The sequence below is a fragment of the Dendrobates tinctorius genome, unplaced genomic scaffold (genome assembly GCF_039654945.1).
Source record: "Dendrobates tinctorius isolate UK_male_01 unplaced genomic scaffold, ASM3965494v1 ptg000113l, whole genome shotgun sequence".
Lineage (NCBI taxonomy): Eukaryota > Metazoa > Chordata > Amphibia > Anura > Dendrobatidae > Dendrobates > Dendrobates tinctorius.
The window spans coordinates 7,618,495-7,645,737 of NW_027361781.1; the positions used below are offsets into that span (position 1 = coordinate 7,618,495).

At 43.2% G+C, this 27,243-nt stretch overlaps 1 protein-coding gene across 1 annotated transcript in view; it reads right to left on the bottom strand.

The window, feature by feature from the left end:
• PIK3C3 (phosphatidylinositol 3-kinase catalytic subunit type 3) overlaps positions 1 to 27,243 on the bottom strand; it is a 206,347-nt gene that overhangs the window by 140,443 nt on the left and 38,661 nt on the right. Inside the window, exons 7-11 of the mRNA XM_073589786.1 lie at positions 26,700 to 26,771; positions 11,731 to 11,835; positions 10,757 to 10,849; positions 8,356 to 8,541; positions 46 to 200 (exon numbers count right to left, since the gene is read on the bottom strand). Of these exons, the coding sequence (XP_073445887.1) occupies positions 46 to 200; positions 8,356 to 8,541; positions 10,757 to 10,849; positions 11,731 to 11,835; positions 26,700 to 26,771 (611 nt within the window). The remainder of the gene's footprint in view (positions 1 to 45; positions 201 to 8,355; positions 8,542 to 10,756; positions 10,850 to 11,730; positions 11,836 to 26,699; positions 26,772 to 27,243) is intronic.

Here is a 27,243-nt window from a genome sequence, read left to right on the forward strand (position 1 = left end):
ATGGGAGACTATGTGGGCATGTAGCGGTCTGCAGGGCTGCGATACCTGTGGATGTCCTCAGGGTTCACTCCAGACGTCAGCATGCTGTCCAGCATGGGTCCTTGACTGTCCTTCTTGGTAGGTTCTAGTCCGTTCTTTATATCGGCAAAATTTTCATATTTCAGAGCTTGGACCAGCTGTAGCAAGTACATCAGCAGATCCTGTGGGGTGGAAAAACACAGGCCACAATTAAAAGCTTTATTTTCAAGAGATCTGACCGTAAACCACCCAGGATTTGTGTTTCCTGATGGACAAGAACATTTGTACAATTATAGCAAATTTTATTTTGCTCCTTTTGAAGGAGTGATGTCCGAGGTCCCGATGCACTGATCTCTACAGAAACTGAAGCAAGAGGAGAAGCTAGCTACTTCCTGACCATATCATAAACCGTTCATTTCTAGCATTCCTTGCTTTTCAAAGTGCTACCAGATCACGTTGCAATCTATTAAGATATTTAACCTCCTGCCTCACATGTAATTTTACTTTTCTTGCACCTAAAGGGTCTTCACAAGAGTACACAGATGGCGGAGACTGGGGAAGTCAGTAAGCCTCTGGCTGCGATTGCGACCCATCGGCACCCTGCGATTGCATTTAGCGTGGGGTTGGGGCAACCGGGATCATGCCACTTAAGAGAACCGGTCACCAGGTGATCTCTCCTTGCCCCTACACAGCCTGCGTGATCTCTCCTTGCCCCCACACAGCCTGCGTGATCTCTCCTTGCCCCCACACAGCCTGCGTGATCTCTCCTTGCCCCTACACAGCCTGCGTGATCTCTCCTTGCCCCTACACAGCCTGCGTGATCTCTCCTTGCCCCTACACAGCCTGCGTGATCTCTCCTTGCCCCTACACAGCCTGCGTGATCTCTCCTTGCCCCTACACAGCCTGCGTGATCTCTCCTTGCCCCTACACAGCCTGCGTGATCTCTCCTTGCCCCTACACAGCCTGCGTGATCTCTCCTTGCCCCTACACAGCCTGCGTGATCTCTCCTTGCCCCTACACAGCCTGCGTGATCTCTCCTTGCCCCTACACAGCCTGCGTGATCTCTCCTTGCCCCTACACAGCCTGCGTGATCTCTCCTTGCCCCTACACAGCCTGCGTGATCTCTCCTTGCCCCTACACAGCCTGCGTGATCTCTCCTTGCCCCTACACAGCCTGCGTGATCTCTCCTTGCCCCTACACAGCCTGCGTGATCTCTCCTTGCCCCTACACAGCCTGCGTGATCTCTCCTTGCCCCTACACAGCCTGCGTGATCTCTCCTTGCCCCTACACAGCCTGCGTGATCTCTCCTTGCCCCTACACAGCCTGCGTGATCTCTCCTTGCCCCTACACAGCCTGCGTGATCTCTCCTTGCCCCTACACAGCCTGCGTGATCTCTCCTTGCCCCTACACAGCCTGCGTGATCTCTCCTTGCCCCTACACAGCCTGCGTGATCTCTCCTTGCCCCTACACAGCCTGCGTGATCTCTTCTGCCCCTACACAGCCTGCGTGATCTCTTCTTGCCCCTACACAGTCTGCGTGATCTCTTCTTGCCCCTACACAGTCTGCGTGATCTCTTCTTGCCCCTACACAGTCTGCGTGATCTCTTCTTGCCCCTACACAGTCTGCGTGATCTCTTCTTGCCCCTACACAGTCTGCGTGATCTCTTCTTGCCCCTACACAGTCTGCGTGATCTCTTCTTGCCCCTACACAGTCTGCGTGATCTCTTCTTGCCCCTACACAGTCTGCGTGATCTCTTCTTGCCCCTACACAGCCTGCGTGATCTCTTCTTGCCCCTACACAGTCTGCGTGATCTCTTCTTGCCCCTATACAGTCTGTGTGATCTCTTCCTCCTACAAACTCCAGGTTCTTTCCCCTCTCCGGTCACAGAATAGTGGTACAGCCATTAAGTGCTAAATGGCTTCCATGACATTAAACCTGTAACTTGCTCTAATTCATATTTTTGCCAAGAAAACATGAACCCAGCACACTAAAAACAGAAACATACCTGACGGCAGCATTCCAAATTAAAGATCCACTTTTAAGAATCATTGCCAGGGAACACTTCCACTAAAGTAGTTGTATAATCACTTTTTAATGAAGTAATTAGCAGCAGCCATTTTACTGTGTAAATGTGGTAAGGGGGCCACATCCTTTATTAGGTTTTAAACACCCATCAACCAAAATGACTAATGTCTGGGTGGCGGGTTTGAGAAACGGGCCCTTGAATAGAAGAGACGGGAAAGAAGTTGCGTTCCTTTGTGACATCTGTTCTGGCATCGAGCTGTGAATTGTCCTTGAAGAGGGACAAGAATTCTTATGTTAAATATATGCGGGGAGAATCCATAAAAGGAGCCGCTAATGGTGTGCGATGTATTCCACCGAATACACGGCATAAATCAATATATGCAGATCGCACGGAGCGCATACAAAGCAAGCTGAAGAAAGTTCAAAGGGAAGTCTCTTTGTAGCAAGTCTTCTCATGCGTCAGTAGCCTCCTGAATAAATGGGCATCTCACATGACCCCCTGCTTCTCAAATGGGACACAAAAGTCACTTAAAAATACCCTCTTAGAAAATCCTAAGTTGGTAGATGGGGTCCCATTCACAGCATTACACTGCCACTTCATGTGTAATACTTTGTTTCTCCTGCAGGGGCACTGCAGTAAAACAAAACACTTAGTGTCAGCATACTTAGTGTTAGCTGGCAGCAGCATAAATTCAAAGCATACAAAAAAAGGCTCAAAGTCTCTTATTTTACTTACTTTTGCAATCCTTTAGTATTGCATTTCTAAGAACAAACACCACATAAGAGGAAAGGTAAGGTCTAATAAGCTAGGCAGGGGGAAGCAGGATTCACATACTATTTCCTGAATCCCACCAGTAAGGACCTGTCACTTGCCATAAATATACACTACTAAAAAAAAAAAAAAAATGGAACACTTAAACAACACAATGTAACTTCAAGTCAGTCACACTTCTGTGAAATCAACCTGTCCAGATATGAAGCAACACAGATTGTGAATTTTTCCTGCTGTTGCTCAAAAGGAACAGACAACCCTATAGAAGGAAAAGTTCTTCAGGGGGTGACCACAGACCATTTCTCGGTTCTCATCCTTTTGGGCTGTTTTGGTCACTTTTGCATTTTGTCTTTGCTCTCACCCCTAGATGTACTGTACAGTAGCATGAGGCAGTGTCTACAACCCAAAGACTTTGCTCACGTAGTGCAGCTCATCCAGGATGGCACATCAAGGCAAGCTGTGTCAAGAAGTGTAGCTGTGTCTGTCAGTACAGTGCTCAGAGCATGAAGCGGATACCAGAAGACAGGTCAGGACACCAGATGATGAGGAGGGGGCCATAGGAGGGAAACAACCCAGCAGCAGAACCGCTAGCTCTTAATTTGTGCAAGGAGGAACAGGAGGAGCAGTGCTAGAGCCCTGCAAAATGACCTTCAGCAGGCCACTAAATCCATGAGGAGGGTATCAGGGTCCAATGTTCACAAGTGGGTGGTGTGCCTACAGCACAATCACCGTGCAGGGCGATTAGCATTTGCCAGAAAACACCAAGATTGTCAAATTCAACACTGGGAGGTTCAGACTGAGCAAGTGACAGAAGTGACAGTCTGGAGAAGTTGTGGAGAGCTTTCTGCTACCTGTAACATCCTCCAGCATGAGGTTTGGCAGTGTGTCAGTAATGGTGTGGGAAGCATTTCTTTGGAGGGCTGCTCAGCCCACCATGTGCTCGCCAAAGTTACCATGACAGCCATTAGGTACCAGGGTGAGACCCTCAAACACATTGTGAAATTATATGTAAGTGCAGTTGGCTCCGGGTTCATGTTGATGTATGACAATGCTAGGCCTCATGGCTGAATTGTGTCAGCAGTTCCTACACTACGAAAGCATGGATGCTATAGACTGGCCTGCCCGTTCCCCAGATCTGAATCCAATCAAGCATATCTGGGACATCATGTTTCATTCCATCCACCAACGCCACGTTGCAACACAGACAGTCCAGGATCTGACTGATGCTTTAATCCAGATCTGGGAGAAAATCCCTTAGGAAAACATCCGCCAACTCATCAGTACCATGCCAATGCGGTATAGGGAGGTCATACAGGCACGAGGAGGCCACACATGCTACCAAGCATCCATCTCATTGTTTGAGGCATTTCCACTGAAGTTGTATCAACCTGTAATTTGATTTTCCACTTTGATTTTGAGCATCATTTCAAATCCAGACCTCCACGAGATATTAATTTTGATTTACATTGATAACTTTTATGTTCGGATCTACACACATTCCACTATGTAATGAATAAAGATTTGCAACTGGAATATTTCATACAGTGAAGTCTGGAATGTGGTATTTTAGTGTTCCCTTTATTTTTTTTTTGAGCAGTGTGTATATTTTTTACCTGGTGTAAATGCCGCTGTTCTTCTGAATCTGGAGCAGTTTTCCTTTTGTTCCTGCTCCTTTTGGTCCCCGAGATATGACCCCAAAAGGAGCAGGAACTAGTCTTTTTAGCCAAGTGGGTTATATCCTCCAGATGTCACCTGCAGAGAAGAGTTGATGAACACACCCACTTGGCTAAAAGACTTGACTATTATAGAAGGAAGATGGGGTCATATCTCACGGATGGAGAGCCACAGGAACAAAAGGAAAACATTGCCAGATTCGGGAGAACGGTGGAATTCACACAAGGTAAATGAAAAAAAATAACTTTATCCCATCATGACAAAGCTGCTGGGTCTTCGCAAACTCAGATTAAAGGGGTTGTCAACTACTTTGACAGTTTAAAAATGGGCCCATAAAAAACAAACACACCTCCATACTGGTGCTGGTATCCACTGATGGTCACTTGGCTTCCTCTCACAGAGGGAATATCAGGTGACCGCTGCAGTCAATCAGCAGCAACTGATTGGCAGCAAACCTCGAGTCCTATCTGAGCTGGAGCAAACAGCCTCTCTTAAAGGTAGACTAGGACAAGCCTTTTTTGAACTAAATGTTTGGCCCAATAAAATAAAAAAGCCTATACCCCTCTCCCTTGCCAACACCATTCCCACGATGTCTGCAGTCCCTCTCCTTGGACTCTGGTCTTGTTGTGACACGTGGACCCAGCACCCAATCAGCATTGGCATCACTGTCTTGTTCAACATGAACAGGAATTCCACGCTACAGCTGGTCCATAGGCCACTCTCACAGAGTAGGTAATCGGGTCCGTACGCCACTCTCAGAGTAGGTAATCGGGTCCAGTAATCGGGTCCGTACGCCACTCTCACAGAGTAGGTAATCGGGTCTGTTCGCCACTCTCACAGTGTAGGTAAATGGACCTGTACACCACTCTCACAGCGTAGGTAATCGGGTTCGTACGCCACTCTCAGAGTAGGTAAATGGGTCCGTATGTCACAGTTGCTGAAAAAATGTTCCAAATGTGGTTACTGTATATACTCGTGTATAAGCTGACCCGAGTATAAGCCGACTCCCTAATTTTGCCACATAAAACTGGGAAAACATATTGACTTGCGTATAAGCCTAGGGTGGAAAATGCAGCAGCTACTGGTAAATTTCAAAAATAGATACCAATAAAAGTAAAATTAATTGCGACATCAGTAGGTTAAATGTTTTTGAATATCCATATTGAATCAGGAGCCCCATATAATGCTTCATACAGCTCACGACGGGCCCCATAAGATACTCCATACAAAATACACCCCATATAATGCTGCACAAAGGTTAATAATGGCCCCATAAGATGCTCCATAGATTATGCCACCATGTGCTGCTCCAATGTGGCCCCATGTGCTGCTCCAATGTGCCCCCATACGCTGCTCCAATGTGCCCCCATACGCTGCTCCATACAATATGCCCCCATACGCTGCTCCATACAATATGCCCCCATACGCTGCCCCATAGAATATGCCCCCATACGCTGCCCCATAGAATATGCCCCCATACGCTGCCCCATAGAATGTGCCCCCATACGCTGCCCCATAGAATGTGCCCCCATACGCTGCCCCATAGAATGTGCCCCCATACGCTGCCCCATAGAATGTGCCCCCATAAGATGCTCCATATACTATGCCCCCATATGCTGCTGCTGCAAAAAAAATGCCATGCTCACCTCTTCTGCTCAGGAACCGCACCTGAGATATTCACCTGTCCGGGGTCCATCGCTGCTCACTGCTGTCTGCCGCTTCCTGTGTCAGTGACTGTTCAGCCAGCAGAGGGCTTGGCGTGCACTAACCACGTCACCGCGCCCCCTGCTGCCTAAACGTCACTGACACAGGACGTAGCAGACAGCAGTGAGCAGCGATGGACCCGGGACAGGTGAATATTGGATATACCTCCCCCTCCTGGCGCGGTCTCTGCAGCCCCCCCGCTTCTCCCATGGTCTCCCTTCAGCGGTCACGTGGTACCGCGCATTAAACTCATAAATATGTGCATATTCATGAGTTTAATGAGCGGTACCATGTGACCACTGAAGGCAGGAAGGGAGACCGAGAAGCGGGGGGGCTGCAGAGACCGCGCCAGGATAAGGTAAGTATGATCTAACACCCCCGCTCCCCCTCCCCCGCTGACCCCCAGGTATATGACTCGTGTATAAGCCGAGAGGGGGACTTTTAGCCCCCAAAAATGGGCTGAAAATCTCGGCTTATACACGAGTATAAACGGTAAATGCTTGGAAAAAACCCACCCGGGAACATGATTCTCCAAATCAGTACGATTGTAGAGATACCAATCTGGTATATTCTCCCTTATATTTTAGTGGTTGAATAAAATTTAGAACTAAAAAAAAAAAATAAGAAATAAAAAAATAAATAGCATCGCGTCACACTAATAATTTGGAGACCCCAAACTTTTCATATTTTCAAGTGAAGGACCTGTGTGGGGGCTTGTTCCCTGAGGGGTAAGTTGACATTTTTATTTATAACATTTTGATTACTTTTTATTGTATTTTAAGGGGAAGGTGTGGAGACTGAACAATCGCAATTTTGGTTTCAATCTCCATTTCATCATCGCGTTTACGCTACAGGAGACTTCATTTTACATTTTGATAGATCTCACTTACACAAATGTGGCGATGCCAAATGTGCTTTTTTTTTTTTGTTTAGCTGTTTTATTTTTAGATTTTTTTTTTTTAATTTACGACTTTTTGTTCATTTTTCAGCCCCCAGAAGGAACATGAACCTGAGATATTTGTAATCACTCGTATGCTGCAATAATTCAGCAGAAGGGCACCATAATGGGAGCGCACACACATCACAACTAATGAAATGCTGCGGTCAGATACTGACAACGCCTTCTTGATCGTTAGGCAGCATACCCTTCATTGAAAAACTGAGACTTGCAAGCAAGCGAGACCACTAGCTCCTGTCCCTCTTTGTATACGGATGACATCTCGGCGTCCCTCCAATCTCATTAATACATTTTTTTTTCTGAAGTTTGGCAAAAAAAAAAAAAAAACACATTGAGAAAATCTCTCTTCGGCTGCCGCTTCCCGGCTCAGAGGTTAAAGCAAAACTTAGAAATAAATTGAATCTTCCTGGCCACTTTGTCAGCTGAAGAAATGAGAGGCCTGACCCGCGGACGGCACAATCGATATCATTCTTCAAACAAGTAATGGAATTTCTATCAGATTATAAGAAGAGGTCGGAGTCTGACAAGTGCGGGCCGGCGAGATTATCCCGTCTCCACAACTCCGCTCTAATAGCTTCCGGCTTAACACTTCCCAGGACGGACGACACTTGTTTAACAGATCCAATAAGTTGCATATGCAATGACACCATGTGGAACTACTCCCTTCCCCAGAGACATGGCTTATTTGTCGCTTCCGGTTTTCCCTCTCCTTCCTCTATTTTTTGATAATATGCAGACTATAGTGAACAGAACAATCGTATTACCCATTCTTATTAAATGAGTGATGGTCATCAATAACACGACTCTCGAAACCTGCGCAAATCAGCTGTTGAAGGGGGCTTTGCACGGATATTTACACTGCACGTCATCTACTCATTCACCCATTCCCTTCAATTGGACAACCCCACATAACCGGCCCTCGATCTGTCGCTGCATCTATCTGCACAACTAATAGCCACACGTCACATCTAGGTGGCCACAAATTGGCGATCAGTGATGGCTCCACAGCAGCTGAGGAACTCTCGCTCTTTGGATGTCTTCACTGGAAGTGGAGTTCTGTACCACTAGCTGAAGACCACACAAGGCTTGTAGGGGGCAATATGCTGCCATTTATTTGTTTAGTTTCATCGATAAAGGATGACACGCGTTCCTCTGCGGGATGCCCAGAAACCTTGGACACCTTCATCCCCCGGGATACACTAACCTCATCGTCTGCTTGCTGAAGTCGTGCCACAGCATAACGTCGCACAGTTGGGTTTGTAAAATGAGAAGACAGAAGCTCCAAGGAGTCTTCAACATCCATCGGCTTCCATTTCCCTAAAAGCTCCAGCGCCTGTTTGGCTTCTTGTGGTAAATCCCAGTTGACACATTTCAAGAACTTCGTCAATGCCTAAAATGAATGAATGAATGAATGACATAGTATGGACATCGCTGGGGGAGGCCTCATGTGGCCACACACCTAAAATTGAATGGACAACCATTTACTCCTTGGCAACACCGACTCCTCCAGACTAGGGGTCACTTTGCCACAGAACACTTCTATCCACTGATAGTAAACAGAGTTCTTGAAAAAGGAAAGGAATGGGAATGCCTGGCTGGTTGAAAGTTATTGGACTTTTCATTCGGACAACATATATTAGAGGTTTATACAGTGGGGAAAAGAAGTATTTGATACACTGCCGATTTTTCAAATTTTCCCATCTACAAAGAACGGAGAGGTCTGTAATCTTTATCGTAGGTACACTTCACCTGTGAGAGACAGAATCTGAAAATAAAATAACAGAAAATCACATTGCATGATTTTTACATAATTAAATTACATTTTATTGCTTGAATATTGATCACCTACCAACCAGCAAGAATTCTGGCTCTCACAGACCTGCTATTTTTTCTTTAAGAAGCCCTCCTACTCTGCACTCCTTACCTGCATTAATTGCACCTGTTTGAGTTTGTTACCTGTACAAAAGACACCTGTCCACACACTCAATCACAAACCAACGTCTCCACCATGGCCAAAACCAAAGATCTGTCTAAGGACACCAGGGCAAACTTGTAGACCTACCCAAGGCTGGGATGGGCTACAGGACAATAGGCAAGCAGCTTGGTGAGAAGGCAACAACTGTTGTAACAATTAATAGAAATGGAAAAAACATAAGATGACTGTCATTCTTCCTTGGTCTGGGGCTCCAAGCAAGATCTCTCCTCCTGGGGTAAGGATGATTCTGAGAAAGGTCAGGAATCAGCCCAGAACTACACGGAAGAACCTGGTCATTGACCTGAAAAGAGTGCTAACCAGTCTCAAACATTACCATTCGCAACACACTACGCCGTCTTGGATTAAAATCTTGCAGGGCACATGAGGTCCCCCTGCTCACACCAGCACATGTCCAGGCCCGTTTTAACTTCGCCTATGCCCATCTGGATGATCCAGAGAAGGCATGGAATAAGGTCATGTGGTCAGATGAGACCAAAATCAAAAAACTTTCTTGATATCAACTCCACTCACCATGTTTGGAGGAAGAAGGATGAGTGCAGTCCCAAGAACACCGTGAAGCATGGGTAGGGAAAACATCATACTTTGGGGTGTTTTTCGGCAAAGGGGACAGGACAAATGCACTGTACACTGTATTGAAGGGAGGATGGATGGGGTCATGTATGGAAAGATTTTGGCCAACAACATCCTACCCTCAGTAAGAGCATTGAAGATGGGTTGTGGCTGGGTCTTCCAGCATGACAATGACCCGAAGCACACAGCAAGGGCAACTAAGGAGTGGCTCCCCAAGAAGCATTTCAAGGTCCTGCAGTGGCCTAGACGGTCTCCAGACCTGAACCCAATAGAAAATCTTTGGAGGGAACTGAACCTCAATGTTGCTCAGCGTCATTTCCGAAACCTGAAAGATCTGGAGATCTATATGGACGAGTGGGCCAAAATCCCTGCTGCAGTGTGTGCAGACTTAGTAAAAGAACTACAGGAAGCGTTTGACCTCCGTAACTGCAAAAATAAGGTTTCTGTGCTAAATATTAAGTTCTCCTTTCCATTGTATCAAATACTTATGTCATGCAATAAAATAGTAATTATTTAAAAACCATACAATGTGATTTTCTGGATTATTTTTTAGATTCTGTGTCTCACAGGTGAAGTGTACCTACGATAAAAATTACAGACCTCTCCTTTCTTTGTAGGTGGGAAAAATGACAAAATTGTGAGTGTTTCAAATACTTATTTTCCCCACTGTATGAGTATTTATCTACCTCCACCCTGTGCTCTTATGTCTTTGCTCTAGGGCTCCTACAGATTTGCCCTTCAAGACCTGAAGTATTACTGTGAACTTTCTATAATCTGGCTTGTCATATCGCTTATTTATAAACTTCCTAAATATGTACTCGACTTCACGTCATCAACGCAACGATCACTGATCTCAGGGGCTCTGCTGACTTAGACAGGACGAGCTGCCAAGCACAGTGATTGGCAGCAGAGCGATTTACACTTCACTGCTGCAATTAAATAAGAACAAAACTCAGAGACTGGTGCAACAGCACGAGCCAGCACCGGACCAGGGGAGGGTGAATACTACCGGTATTTGTTGTGGGTCTGTTACACCCACCTTCTCCTGGTTTGTGAGGTAGTATCTGAATTTCCACACCAGGTCCTGTTCCTCCGATGTCAGCAGTTTGGTTGGTGGGTAGCTGACAATGATCTGCTCATAAAAAATAAAATCCAAAATAAATAATAAATTATAGTAATATAATAGGATCTAATCGTAGCATGACAACACACAAAAGATAAATAATGAACTACAGCAGTCACTGTCACACCCAGAGCTGCACTCAGAATTCTGCAGCACATCTGCTGCTCTCTACTAGTTTGGGATCTATACAGAAAAGCATTGCTGGAGACAAATTTCCACCAGCCATGTCCTTCGCTGGTGCAGGTTATCTCACTAGTGCGGTCTCAGGCTTTGGGGCCTAGAAGTCAGAAGGTATAAGGGTATATGCACACGTTGCTTTTTTTGTGGCATTTTGCTGCATTTTTTCCCAAAACCTGAAGCATTTCCTAGTGCCAGCAAAGTGAATGATCTTACTGAAGTCTTGTGTAGCTCTGTTCTTCCCTTAAGGATCTGCAGCAGATCTGTGTGATGCCGATGATTACAGCGCTTTTGCTGTAGATTTTACCCATACTAATGAGCGGGAAAAATCTGAAACAAAAACACATGTATAAAACAAAAAAAAAAAAAAAAACGCTACAAAAACGTATTTTACACAGCGTTTTTCCTGCCACCAGTTCATGATATGCAGTAGAATTGTCTGCTGCTTAACCCTGAATGGGTGCACATACCCTAAGGAGACTCATCTCAAGGAGTCCTTAGCACCAACGATCCCAATAAATGTCCATAACGAAGGGCTGTGAAGGTGAGCGAAAAAGAAGGGGTCTGACAACTGTATCTGCCAAAGAGGCGCCACACATCACCCCCATGATTCCAGGAAATCGCTTGCATGATACTGGTGGACCCAGGGCTGGTAAGAGCTGGAGGGGCTGGTATCCCATATCTGCGTCCACGTCTACTTGCTGTGCACTCACATTCAGCTGATCCCGCGTGGCAGCATTTGGCTTCAGATCGTGATCAGAGGGGCCACTTCTGAGACTTCTGGCGAGTTTGTGGTGTTTACTCTCCACCAGATTCTCCTGCAAAGATATATAAAATATATACAAATAAACTTCAATTTGACAGTTTGGAAATCCTTCTGCATGTAATCAAGTGCATGCTGGGATGTGTAGTCTGAGTATCAGGTGAGGACTTCGAGCCCTTTAAAAAAAAAAAAAACAACACTGACAACATTCAAGAATAACTGCTTGCAATCATTGCGGTAAAGTACAGGTACAGAAAAACCTGGAGAAGCTTTCATTTAAAGGGTCTGTCCATAAAAGGGGTATTCCCATTTTCAAGATCCTGTTCAAATATCCAAATATGCAGTAGGTGTAATAAAATCAAATACCTCCAAATAGAAGTGTAGTATAGTCCTTCTGATTCACTTTGTTTACCCCATGTGCAGGACATTGCAGTAGCTTGGGTATCCATGGTTACGACCACTAGCAACTAACTCACTATATGAGTGGTCGTAACCTTGGATACCTAAGCTACTGCAGTGCCCTACACATGGGGTAAACAACATAGTGAATCAGTTGAACTAAACATTTTTAATGTGAGGTATTTGTTAATATTATTGTTAATACACCGAATACATCTAAGAATAGGATTTTGGAGATGGGTACAACCCTTTGAAGTGCACAAAATATTTGAAGAGACCTGTCAAGCATTAAAAACCCCTCCTCCATCCTAAACCCTTAATAGTACTGTGTAGCCCTTTAAAAGATAAGTGAGCCGATCACATTCGGACCTCAAAGTGCTGCTCCAGCTGCAAAAAAAAAAAAAGAAAGAGAAAACAAACTGAAGTTGTGCCTGGTAGTGCACTGGGTGTGACAATGCACTTACAGCTCCTCAGCCTCACCCTGTATTTCCTGCCTAGCAGAGCCCTCCTCTGGCTGACTTCATTGTTGGACAGTGGCCTTATACCAGAACAAACAAACAACCTGTCAATCAGCCGGGAAATACAGCCCAAGACTGAGGAGCTGCAAGTGCATTGCCACGCCCCATGCACTTCTAGCCTCAACTGCAAAACGCAACTTCTCACTGATCGAGCATCGCTTTGGGGTCATAAAGGGATTGACTAGCTTCCCTGTTAGAGGGCTAAACAGTCATATAAATGATTTGGGGGGGGGTGTTAAAGACTGCGAGGATCCTTTTAAGGCGGGGATACAAAGTCTTGTTTTTGTGTGGACCAAGTTGAAGTTGTTAGTAATAGCATTTTGGGTTACAAATGTAATTTTATTTTATACTAGCTGAAGAGCCCGGCGCTGCCCGGGCATACTAACTGTGGTTAGTTATAACAAATTATAATTATCCTCCATCCCATAGTCCCGTGCCCATATACCCATCATACATCTCCACAATCCCATAGGCCCGTGCCCATATACCCATCATGCATATCCTCCATCCCATAGTCCCATGCCCATATACCCATCACACATCCTCCATCCCATAGTCCCATGCCCATATACCCATCATACATATTCGCCATCCCATAGAGTGCCCATATACCCATCACACATCCTTCATCTCATAGTCCAATGCCCAGATACCCATCACACATATCCTCCATCCCATAGTCCCATGCCCATATACCCATCATACATCCTCCATCCCATAGTCCCATGCCCCCATATACCCATCATACATATCCTCCATCCCATAGTCCCGTGCCCATATACCTATCATTCATATCCTCCATCCCATAGTCCCGTGCCCATATACCCATCACACATCCTCCATCCCATAGTCCAGTGCCCATATACCCATCACACATCCTCCATCCCATAGTCCAGTGCCCATATACCCATCACACATCCTCCATCCCATAGTCCAGTGCCCATATACCCATCACACATCCTCCATCCCATAGTCCAGTGCCCATATACCCATCACACATCCTCCATCTCATAGTCAACCATTATGACATCATAATGAGTGGCGGGGCTTGATGACATCAGCGTAGCCATGGCAACCATTGTGACATCATAATGAGGGGCGGGGCTTGACACGCACACACTTTTTCCCCCAGTATGTAGACAGGGGCAAAATTGTTTGGTGAATTGGAACGCGCGGGGTTAAAATTTCGCCTCAACATAGCCTAGGACACTCTCGGGGTCCAGACGTGTGACTGTGCCAAATTTTTTGGCTGTAGCTGCGACGGTGCGGATGCCTATCCCGGACATATACACACACACACACACACACACACACACACACTTTGAGCTTTATATATTAGATTATACATAATTATTTTATCGATTGTGATGACAGGACGATGGGGCAATCTACCGTAATTTATTTACCATGGTTTTGTCCTGTCAGGCTCTAATGCGAGATAGACCTAGGAACTTTTAGCTGGTACTGGGCTGGTTTGATCACACTAGCGAATAATATAGGTTTTCCAGGCTGGTGATCAACTGATGCCATCATGTCCTTTGATCTAATGGTGGTAGTAATCACCTTCAAGCACTAAGGAAGAAAAATTCTCTTTTTTTGAGTAGTGTTTACCTTTGCATATTTGGCCATTTGTCTTTTTGCTGGAGTTTTCAAAGCAAAAATTTAAGGAGTTTTAAAAATTGGAGGAGGATTTAGAGGAGTGTCCTCCCATTTTCCGCTCTAAAAACACCTCGAAAAACTAAAGTGTGCACAGAGACTAAAAGAGGTTTCAATTGCTCCAAGCTATGCCCCAACAGAGGAATAAAGGAGGTACAAAATAAGTCACTCTCAAAATGCTCACCTCAAAAAGGTGACTTCCTTGAATAAACACTGGAGCGTTACGGAGATAGCTAATGGCAGTAGATGCGCAAAGTTCTATGGAGAACTTTAAAGCTAACCAGTCAGGTCCCCAATGCCCTCCAACCCTGCAGAATTCACATCCGTCTGGCCCAATTCTCTGCCTAACCAGCCCGGTATAACGCTATCCAGCTAAATCAATGCTTAATAAAAGATTTATAAAGGTCCGCTTTTCCCATGTTAATTAGGGCTTTGACTACTCAATGGGGCATTAGTTTCCCCAGACTAGTAGACCCTCTTTCCATGTTATCACGCCCCTGTGGGCATGATCATTTTCACAAGCTGAGGTCATCGCCAGCTGATGAAAATCTCACGCACGCGTGCCGCTCATTTAGTCAGGGTCACTGCGCTACTGTAGCCAGGTGTACGCTTCCCGGCTTTAGAGGCACACTGCGCGTCACCAGAAGACAGTCTGTCGGCCTATAGCGCCTCCTGTCAACAGAATTTTAGAAGCAACAATTGTCATCTATCTCAGTAATGGGAGGAACTGTCTTCACTGAAGACCGATTTACAGATTAAACCCCTGAGCTGAGAGGGAAAGATAAGTCCAGGAAGAAAAACATTAATCCTGCAAAAACTAACCCAGGATTTTTCAGATTTTAAAACGCCCTTTTTAACAAGAAAACCTCATGTTAAAAACAGTGTGTGTCCTATAGTCCAGAGGAGGCTTCTTCCATCACAGAAAACCACCAACACTGTGTCCTCCCATATCAGAGAGAGCGTCTCCTATTGTCTGACATTGATCATTGCAGAGCAGGAGAGGAAGCGGCTGGGGCTTAACGAAGGCTGCACGTCCTGAACAGCTAAAGGACATTCTGCACGAGTAAGTCCAGGGCCTGTCAGGTCATCAGACTGATCACAGGAACTCAAAAAAGTCCGTCAGTTAATAGAGTAGAAGTTGCTCAGCTTCTGAAGCATCTGAGCAGTCCCAATCATGAACTGCAGGATATGTAGCAGGGTTGTGTGCATGTAGCAGAGCCGTGTGCATGAATTACATACTGCAGAGAGACACCCTAGCTATTCTAACCTACCCTAGTACATTAAAATAGTGATCATGCCTGCTCCACTTTACACTGCTAGGGAAGATATGGTTAATAAGAAAAATGTTTTTCCTATTTCCCACTGTCCACACCTGGGGTGCGCCTTTTTGTAAGGTCTGTCTTCTATTGACTAGAAAAAAAAAACTTCAATAAAATACAAACCTAAAACTAATCTAATAAAGGCTTGAGAAAGGTTGTTCACATCGGAAACGTCTCCACACCAGGTGGACTAATAAAGTCCGCTATGTTCACTATTTTTTGGAGTGCTGCCTGCTTTTCTTACTGCATAATAAAAAGACATACATAATTGAGAAAAATATAATTTATTAATCACAAAAATGAATACAAAAAAATACAGTATAATCATAATCACCGGTAAACATTTGATCATAAAGTGATTCTAGGACGTGGTTTTACCTGGTGACATACCCAACTTGTCCAAACACTTCGACGTGCGTTTCTCAACTTTTGTCAGGGTGTGTGGAACATGGGATGTTGTAAGCCTTATAAAACCCCAGTAAAATTGATCACATAATAGTGCATGTGTGCAGGTGGGAGGGACGAGTGTACCATCCTTCAGTGTCATGAGTGTCCGACCGTGAGGGAAGATGGAACCACCAATCACCGACTTCCACATAAACGTTGACAACTTTTGGACCGGCGCACCTCATCACCAACCATGTGCATGAGTTCCGGTTCAAGAATCGCATATAAAAGTAGTGCATGTGTACGAAAAATAATTTAACCTTCCCTAACCCAGGGTAAAACTGTATAATCATGATTTAATGAAAAAACCTACAGTGCCATAAATACATACAAGAAAACATCATATGAGCAATACAAAATTAATATACAAAAGATTAGTACATAACACTCATATTTGTACACAAAAAGTACCGTATTACAGATGAAAACATTACGTATCATGTGTAAATACATAAAATTCTTACCAAATTGTGAATGATAAAAAAAATACTGTATTTAAAAATTGTGAAAGTGATAAAAAAAGTGTTTAGTCAAAATGAAATATTTTTAGACCCAAATATGCAATAAATAATAATTACATAAAGTAGTGATGATAAAAATGGTGTATAGCAAAGCCAAAATAAAGTGTTATTAAAAAAAGTGACAAGGAAACACAAACCTACACATGTACATGAAATAAATAGTATAAATATATATTATACAATGGTATGGGGAATATATACACAGATCTTCAGGCCGGTTTTCAGCCCCAATGTGGTGAAGATGATGATGATGATCATAAACATAAGGTCATAACTTGGTCCTTCCAAAAGCCACAAAAATCATATCAACGCACTAAATGCATCTAAAAAAAAAAAATAAAAAATATATATATAAATAAACAGAATAAGTCTTACAAAACCTCAGTAATTTACTGATAAGATGCAAAGATGTCATGTGTCAAAATCCATATATCACCCCAGATTACAGCTCAGCTCCCAATCACCGAGCAAACCCACCACCACTCTGGTCCCTTGGAACCCAAATCCCTAGCAGATGGTGGGGTATAGTGGCGTTAGACCCCACCCAAAAAAAAAAAACCTCCCCTCAAGTTTGGACTACGCCTAGGGACCACCACTGGTTTATCAAGCAGAAAGTGGGCAATTTGTCCATCAGTCCTCAGAATAGACCAATGTTTCGATCAATGGCCACTACTAGACTGTAAAAGGTTCCTGCCCGTATCATCCCTGCTCGGTGATGGAAAACCCACCTGTTTGGTAATGGCACTAAACCATTAATTTCATCAACTGTGAACTGTGAATGTCTTCTATGGTGCGCACTGCCCCTTTAGAGCGATTATGGATTTTTGAGGGTTGAGGAGCATATCTGCAGTTGCTCCTGAGAGAGCCCCGAGCAATACATTTTGGAGATTTTCATAGATCCAATTGGAGATTACTGAGGGCTAACAGAAGTGATAGGATCTATGCCGGTAATTGCGGGCATGTTGTATGGACCCAACTATTGAGGAGGGAAAAATGGACTGTGATACTTGACACAATGTCACCTAGAGGTATAAATGAGGCTTTTAGCTTTGCATCTCATCTGTAAATGGCTGCGGGGTCTTTAACCCTCCTCCCGCAAAAGGATGCAGAGTCTTCACGTCCTGGGAAGGGGTCATCAGCTGAGGTTATGCTCCTTCACATGCTGCAGACACCGGCTACATTATATAGGCAGTGTATAAAAGCCACAGCTGGAACTCCGCACCGCTAACCACGGAAATGGGGCTGTCAAACTGGCAGTGGCATTTCAATGGAACATGCGCCGATGTCTGCACATGTTGATTCCCATCAGCCCCCTGGTTACTATGATATCAAGGAAGTCTGCTGAAGACCCATCACTCTCATACACAATGTAAAAAAATTAAAATTATAAGTTTGAAAAGCTTTTTAATTTAACAAAACTGAAATCATCCCTTTTCCCCCCTCATTAAAAAAGGAGAAAAAAGGAAAAAAAAAAAAAAAAAACACTAATCACAACATATTTGTTATCAACCTGCTCATAATAGTCCAATCTATTAAAATATGGAATTAACCGAATCCGTAAATGCCATGAAAAGGAGAGGAAAAAAGAAAAAGGATCAAACTGAAAGAATTGTGTTTTTTGTTATCACCTTAATGACCGGAGCTTTTTTCGCTACCCTTCTTTCCAGAGCCATAACTTTTTTATTTTTCCTTCAATATGGCCATGTGGGGCTTATATTTTGCGGGACGAGTTGTACTTTTGAATTACACTATTGTTTTTTCCACTCTAAAATGGGAGAAAAAAAAATTCTACATGCTGTGAAATTGCTAAAAAAAAAAAAAAAATGCAATCCCACACTTGATTTTTGTTTGGCTTTTTTGCTAGGTTCACTAAAATGCTTAAAACTGACCTGCCATTATTAAAAAGAAAAAAAAAAAAAAAAAAAAGCAAATTTCAGAGACCCGTAGCATCTCCATTTTCCGTGAACTGGGGTTGGGTGAGGGCTTATTTTTCGTGTGCTGGGCTGACGTTTGTAATGATACCACTTTTTTGCAAATACGTTCTTTTGATCACCCGAAATTGCATTTTAATGCAAAGTCGCGGCTACCAAAAAAACATAATTCTGGCATTTTGACTTCTATTCTCGCTGCGCCGTTTAGTGATCAGGATAATCCTTTTTTTTATTGATAGATCGGGTGATTCTGAAGACAGTGATAACAAATGTGTGTAGGTTTGATTTATTTTTATTGTTTTATTTTGATTGGGGCGATTTTAACTTTTAGGTTTTTTTTATTTTTTTTTTTTTATACTTTTGGCATGCTTCAATAGCCTCCACGGGAGGCTAGAAGCATGCCATACTTGATCGGCTCGGCTACATATAGGCGATGCCTAGATCGCCTACATTTAGCAGATTAACTGCATTGCTATGAGTGCTGACCACAGGGTGCTGCTCATAGCAATGTGCCGGCAACAACCATAGAAGTGCTAGCTAAATGCCTGCTGTCAGCGTTTCACAGCGGGATTTAACTAGTTAATAGGCGCGGGCGAGTTTCCGCTCGCGCCTATTGCGGGTACATGTCTGCTGTTTATAACAGCTGACATATCGCGGCTTTGTGGTGGGTTCACCGCCGGAGCCCACCTCAAAGCAGGGGACACCGACCGCTGACGCAATAGTACGTCAGCGGTCGTAAAGGGGTTAAAAAATAAAAAGATAATCAAAGTACTATATGTATAGAAAATTAGTATCAAAAAAGTCAGTTCAAGCAGGAGAAAAAAAGAAAAAAAGAAAAAAAAGAGGGAGAGGGAGAGAATTTTTTTTTTGTCCGGCACCCAGACAGATTTTGGGGTCAACTCTGTCTGGAGGATCCGCCGGCCAAAAAAAACCTTGCAAGCTCCGTTTCGAAATCTTTGAGGATGTTGACGGACACTAAGATTGTGGCGGATCCTCAAAAAAACGGATGCAACGGACGGCAATCAGTCAGGATCCGCCAATAATGAAAGTCAATGGGGAAACGGATCCGCAAAGAAAAATGGTGGATCCGTTTTTTTACAAAATTGGCGGATCTTGACTGATTGTCAAAAACGGAAGTGTGAAAGAGGCCTTACCCAAGCACGCTCAGGTGTTCTATTGTGTTCACGTCCCTGCAGCTGCATGTCTTGCTGGTGTTAGACAGCCTGATCACAAGTGGGGATGACCTGTTAGAGAATCTCCACATTTGTTGAGGTTGTCTTACAGCAGCAAGTCAGGCAGCCTCGGGGACTCGAACAGAATATTCCGAGCACTGCCAGATGCTCGGATAAGACGTTATCCAAGCGCGTTCGCTCAGCACCAATTAAGCACAAACCTATAGTCCCTAACTGGTTCGCAGAAAGGGGGCTGCCTGTAAGCGGGAAAATGAACGATGCCATTCAAAATTACAACTCATCCTGGGAAAAAATAAAAAAAGAACTTACAGTGCTGCTCACCATTATTGCCACCCACTTCATTTTTTTTTCATAGACTGTACAATATCTTCAGAAAGAAATGGAAATGTACCATAGTTATAGCCTCAGGATTTTTGAATTAGTGGTCCAAAGTAATACAACAATGAAACATTGTTTTTCAGCTTAAATGCTGCAATTTCAAAGAAGAAACAGAATAAACAGCAAGTGCAGCAATAATGACACCCCTAATTAATACTTGGCTGCACAACCTTTGGCATTGAGGACTGCCTCCAAACATTTCTTGTAGCTTCTTGCACTTCTCAGATGGTATTTTCTCCCACTCTGTCTTAGGCCTCTTTCACACTTCAGTTTTTTACAATCAGTCACAATCCGCCAGGTTTTGAAAAAAAAAAAAAGGATCCTCAATTTTTTTTTGAGGATCCGTTTTTTTCCCCATTGACTTGCATTAATGGCGGATTGCTGTCCGTTGCATCCGTTTTTTTTGAGGATCCGCCACCATCCTCAAAGATTTCAAAACGGAGCTTGTAACGTTTTTTTCTCTGGCGGATCCTCCAGACACTCATTCTTTCTGGGTGCCGGACAAAATCACTCTCTCTCTCATCCATTCACATCAGTTAAGAACGGATCCGCTTGTCTGACTTTTTGGCGGATTTGAACTGATGCAAAAAAACTGAAGTGTGAAAGAGGCCTTAGCAGTTTAAGTTCTTGAATGTTTACAAAGTTCTTTTTCCCAATGGCAGATTTCAGTTCACCACAAAGATTTTCAATGGGATTAAAGTCAGGACTCATTGCGGGCCATTTAAAAAAAAAAAGTCCATTCTTCCATTTTCAACCAATTCCTGTGTACTTTTGGATGTGTGCTTTCGGTCATAGTCTTGATGGAGGACCCATGATATTCAACTCAAACCAAGTGTTCTTACAACACTTGTGCTCTAAAATCTCTTGACAATTCTCTGATTTCATGACTCTTGTGATACGGTCAAGGTCTCTAGTACCAGAAGCAGCAAAGCAACAGAATAGCATTATGGATCCTCCACCATGGTTGACTGTTGGTAGGGTGTTTGTTTCCTTATAAGCTGCATTGTGTCATCTGTAAATAAACTGTTGCTTTGCATTGCCAAAAAACTCCATTTTTGTTTCATCTGTTCAGAGCATTTTCCCAGAAGGATTGTGGTTTGTCAAGGTACTCTTTGGTAAAGATCAGTCACTCCTTTTTATATCTTTTCTTCAGCAAAGATTTCTTCCTTGGTCTTTTCCCAAAAAGCTCTGATTGGTTTAGTGTGTGGCATATAATACTTGTTGAAACCATGACCCCCAAATTATCCAAGTTAGCCTTTGGATGTTTGACATGTTATGTTTTTTTTTTTAAATTTGTTTAATACCATTCACACCAACCTTTGCCGACCACTCTTGTCAATTTTCCTCTTTCCTGCACGTCCAGAGAGACTCTTGACAGATCCATGCTTGGCAAACTTCTTAATAACATTGCACACTCTAGAAAACTGGGATAACAAGGTCTTTGGAGATGGCCTTCTACCCTTTGGAAGTCTTGGGTTCGAGTACATCAGAACTGGGCACCGACAATTAACCATGGCTCATTCTCATTTCTGATTTACCACAGGCGAGTCAAAATGTGTTTCCATTCTAATTTAAAGTAAAGGGTGCCAAAAATAGCAAACTTTAGATTTTTCTATTTTTCTCTCCCATTGCTTTTTTACATAAAATTATTGTTTATCACTTGCTCTTTTGTATTTAACACGAGTAGAGATGAGCGAATTTGTTCAGAGTCGGTTCCGAATAAGATCGGAATCGAATATTGTTTTTGCAATATTCGTCGACACAGCCGAATGTCACTAGAGTCAATGGGAGTAGAAATTACCGAATATGTTCGGAACCGATCATAAGACAAACATTCGGCACGAATATAGCCCGAATATGTCAAAATCAGATTCGGGGCCAAAATCGCTCATCTCTAAACACAAGTGCTGTATACGAAGAAACTGTTTCACGTGATTCATTTTTTTCAGGAGATATTTCACATTATGTACTTAAAACGTCATGTGTAACGAGGAGCAGGACTGTATGGCTCTTGGTACAAGTCAAGGAGAAAACAAAAAGTTCTAAATAAAAATGTCCCAGATCCATAAAGTGCTAATGTTCACTCTGCATATCTATACATTTTGCTTTCGTATTTTTAAATAGTGCCTTGATATATGATTTATGTGGATTTTGGACAGATAAATTTATGACCTTAGGTTTATGATCATCACCATCTTCACATTGGGGCTGAAAACCGGCCACAAGACCCTTGTATAAATGTATTTATACACCGTGCCATTGTAGAATATCATTTATTTACATTCATCACATATAAGTAAAATGTGTGTCCTTGTCACATTTATTTTTGCAGTACTGTACACATTATGCTGATCATTACTTAATGGAATTACTATATATTACACACTTAGAGGAATTTGTCAGCAGGTTTTTGACACCTAATCTGAGAGCAGCATAATGTAGAGAGTCAGACCCAGATTCTAGTGCTGTGTCACTTACTGGGCTGCTTGCTGTAGTTTTGATAAAAAACTGGTTTGTCAGCAGATCAGAGAACTAGTAATCCAGCAGTCGGGTAGTCCTCCATATTCATGAGCTTTGTATAACCCCGCCTTCAGCACAGATTGGCCACTTTTGGCCTATGAGCAGTGTCCACAGAAGGCTGCCAATCAGTGGTGTGGGTGGGGTTATACAGAACTCAGCATTCACGAAATCCGTAGATCTGCAGCAGAGAAAACTGATTTTATCAAACTGACCGCAAACAGCCCAATAAGTGACAACACTGGAATCAGAGTCTCTGCCCTTCTAGTCTGCTGCTCTGAGATAGGGTAGAGAAATTATATATATATATATATATATATATATATATATATATATATATATATATATATATATATATATACACACACACACACACATACACCTGGCGACAGATTCCATTTAAATATATTTTTTAGTATTAATTTTGGCTGTGCATTTTTTTTAATCCCTTTTACATATAGAAAAATTTTACAAGCCCGTTACACGTCTAATATGATTATCTTCACATTTTCTCAAAATCACAATCCGATCAGTGGAAAAATCGTTGAGATAATATCATCTAAAGGACAATATATGCACTGTACGATTCTGTTTATCCCCAATATGGTGACGACATAGCATTTAATGTTAACAATCCAGGTGTCTATTTTCAGCAGATGAAGAACCATAAACTTATGAGTTTTAAAAAAAAAGTTTACTCGTGATATTTTTGAGTGGGCGTTTGCCTCTTATATCAGTTCCTACAGGGTATTGTCTGCTGTCTCTGCAACACAGGGATGGAAGATTATTGAACAAGCCATGCGGCTCTCTGACCTACAGAGCAGAGGCCAAACTATGAATTTTGATTAAATCTTCAAACAATGTGATATGAGGAGTCCCCCGGACCTGTGGAGGATGAGCTAACACACAAATGTGTGTATGAAGAGGAAAGGTCTATCCTTCTGTGGGGAGAGAAAGCAAGACAGCATCAGCATCCCACAAAGGATCCAAGGCCAGCACCCCATGGAGACTTGGAGAAACTTTGATTACCGCAGAAACTACTGCTAGAGGAGCCTATACGAAGAATTATCTGGAGCCACATCGATGTTTAGAGTGGAGGATTAAGACTCATCTCCCGAATCATTTATCCCATTACTGGGCTAGATCTAAGTTCCTGGACAATTTCATCCTCTGGGTGGTCGATTGTTTTATGGACCTTTACGTTTGCATGGAATAAAGGTCCTTGGGGCAATTGACTTATCTCTTGCTCTGTTGATTGTGCGATACTGGAGTAGGACCTTGTGACACAATAGTTGTTTTTTAAAATCATGTTGAGTTAATCACTACATACTAGTATCCCCCTTTTTCCTTTAAGTCAGTTTTTCTAAACTCCAGTCCTCAAGACCCACCAACGGGTCATGTTTTCAGGATTTCCTTAGTATTGCACAGGTGATGGAATTAATGCTTGAGCAGGTGTTGAAATCACCTGTGCAATGCGAAGGATATCCTGAAAACTTGACCTGTTGGTGGGTCTTGAGGACTGGAGTTGATAAACACTGCTTTAAGTGATATTATCTGTCTCCAGAGAGTTAATTTATTCCCTCTATGCGTGCACTACTTTTATATGTGGATCTTGATCAGGAGTGAATATGCGCTGTTGGTGGCGAGAAGCCTTGGTAGTTTCATCTGACCTCACGGTTGGACGCTCATGATGCCGTATGATGGTGCGCTCGACCACCCTCTCCTCCCACTTGCACCATTAGACGTTCAGTTTCATTTGGGTTTTGGAAGGATTATAACATCCTATGTTCCACACCCCGTGAGGAAGGTTGCGAAACGCACGTCGAGTTGGCTGCACACAAATTTGCACTTATCGACATAATGTCATCAGGTTATTCCACCTCGTCAGGTCATTTTATGATCAGATGTTTACCGTTGATTGTTTTTGGCTAGTGTGTGATTATGCTGTATTTCTAATCATGACCATATAGTTGTCTCATTAATTACTTTGGGTAAAGCTCCTAGCCTTTTACTGAAACTTGATTCAACTAAACATCTGGCATTAAGAGGAATCGGTCACCAGTTTTGTCAAATATCAACTAAAATTATCACCTTCTTTCGCGCTTGTGCTGTGTTCCACAAATGCTTATATAACCTCTTGTGATTCCCCCCCAAAAAACCTCAAAGTTCTCTGCTGCTGTATGGTAATCCATCGGTCCGGTCCAATTGGCCTCTCCATCTCTTCCCCCGGCTGCTGCTGTCCTACTTTAATTAACGTGAATGACACCTCAAATCATCCACATTGCCTGGCAAAATCTCGCGCCTGAGCACAGAAATCGCAGCTCGCGCCTGGGCACTATGCTTTGATCTACTGCAGGCACATGCGCAGTTATGTTTTCACTTCTGCCCAAAGTAGGGCAAAGTACAGTGTACACGTTTTCGTAAACCAAAAGAAAAAAATGACATCAAGCAGAATCCGGGGGGAGGTATGGAGAGGCCCAAAACCATGCCCATCAGACCAGACCGATCAGATTACCATACAGTGTGGTAGAACTTGTTTTTTTGGGGTGTTTACAGGGCGTTATATAAGCACTAGCTATGAACCCATTCAACGCCTGGGTGGTGAGCATTTTTATTGGTACATGGTCTCCTAACCTGGTATATGCTGCCCCCCTCCTATCCAGGTATGCATGGTCCCCTCGCCCCCCAATCCTGGTATGCATGGTCCTCTCATCCCCCCCTTTCCTGATATGCATGGTCCTCTCACCCCCCTTTCCTGGTATGCATGGTCCTCTCACCCCTCTATCCTGATATGCATGGTCCTCTCACCCCTCTATCCTGATATGCATGGTGCCCTCTTAAACTGCACACATACAAAATAAAATAAAAAAAAAAAAAAAAAAAAAAAAAAAAAAAGAAAAATTCACACTCACCTTTCTTCCTGTGTTCCAGCGCTGTCACATTCTGCTGGAGGCCGGGGAGGAGTCTGGTGCCGGAGTACGCGCATGCCCATACCATGCGGTCCGGTGCCATATTGTTGAAGACACACTGCAAATGTGTCTTCAGTAAATTGGCGCCGGATAGCGCTATGCGCATGCGCAATACTCAGGCGCACTTCGGCCCCGATCTCTGGCTGAAGAGAAGCGCCGAGGCAACACTCCTCCCGGTCAGGTAAGTATGTAGGTATGACGCCAGAGATAGCGGTATGCAGTGTGTATGGTACCGCCATCTCCAGCACCATACACACTCCTCACCGCTGGATGCCTCATTCTGTCAGGAATCAGATTGCGCAGGCGCATCGCGATTGCGCAGGCGCATCGCGATTGCGCAGTCTAAAAAGGCTTCAGACAGAGTGACGCTCCCACAGTTATATTATAGATTTGTGGAATGCCGCACAGGTGCTGAATAATGTGATAGTTGTAGCTGATATATGACAAAACTGGAGACAGGTTCCCTTTAATTATTGGGGTTATCATCACCTCTCTCATCTTCAATTAGGAAATGCTATTTCTATTTCCCATACATGGGCCGTCCACATCCATGAAGGAAGAAACAAAAACAAACATTTCCGAAATGAGTAGGGTCTCTGTCACGGTGCAGTAGTGATTGCCATAGGTTTGCACATGCATGCGAGACGTCACTGGCCGGATTGCTCACTAAGCCATTTTTCGCTCTCCTAACTACAGAAAACTTGGATAACTACCATACTACAACCCAGTGGAAACTCAGACTTTAAAACACACAGAGCAACCGAAAAGTTACAGATTATTACATTTTTTAATTAACTGTTTTACTTTACGTTGATAGTGACTGCAGGTCAGGACTTCATTTTACCAGTAAAGCATGCGTTAGTATTATCAATCCCTGACCCGAGCTGTAATAGGATGACAAGTGTAGGACTGTAGGAATATGTACTTTCTGCTTGGTTTGCAGATGTGTAAAATAGTGTAGGAGCGCTGGTGATTTACAGGTCTTTTTAATCTTGTTATTTTACTTTAAATAAATGCTACTTTTTAACTAAACAAGACAAAATAGAAATAATTCTTACACCAGGATCTTACCATAGACATCTGAGGATCTGGAACACGTACAATCTCTGCACTGGTGGTGATTGGAGTCGATTCATCCCCATCCTGCAAGAAATATCTAATAGTTAGAAGTCTAACTACTATAACACTGCCCCCATATACAAGAATACAGTAGGTCTACTTTATACTGCCCCCTCTAAAAAAAATAAACCATCTACTGTACTGCCGCCATGTACAAGAATGTAACTACTATTATACTGCTCCTATGTACAGGAATATAATTGCTATAATACTGCCCCTAGGTACAAGAATATAACTACTATAATACTGCCCCTATGTACAAGAATATAACTACTATAATACTGCCCCCTATGTACAAGAATATAACTACTATAATACTATTCCCAAGTACAAGAATATAACTACTATAATACTGCTCCCAAGTACAAGAATATAACTACTATAATACTGCCCCTATGTACAAGAATAGAATGACTATAATACTGCCCCCTATGTACAAGAATATACCTACTATAATACTGCCCCCTATGTACAAGAATATAACTACTATAATACT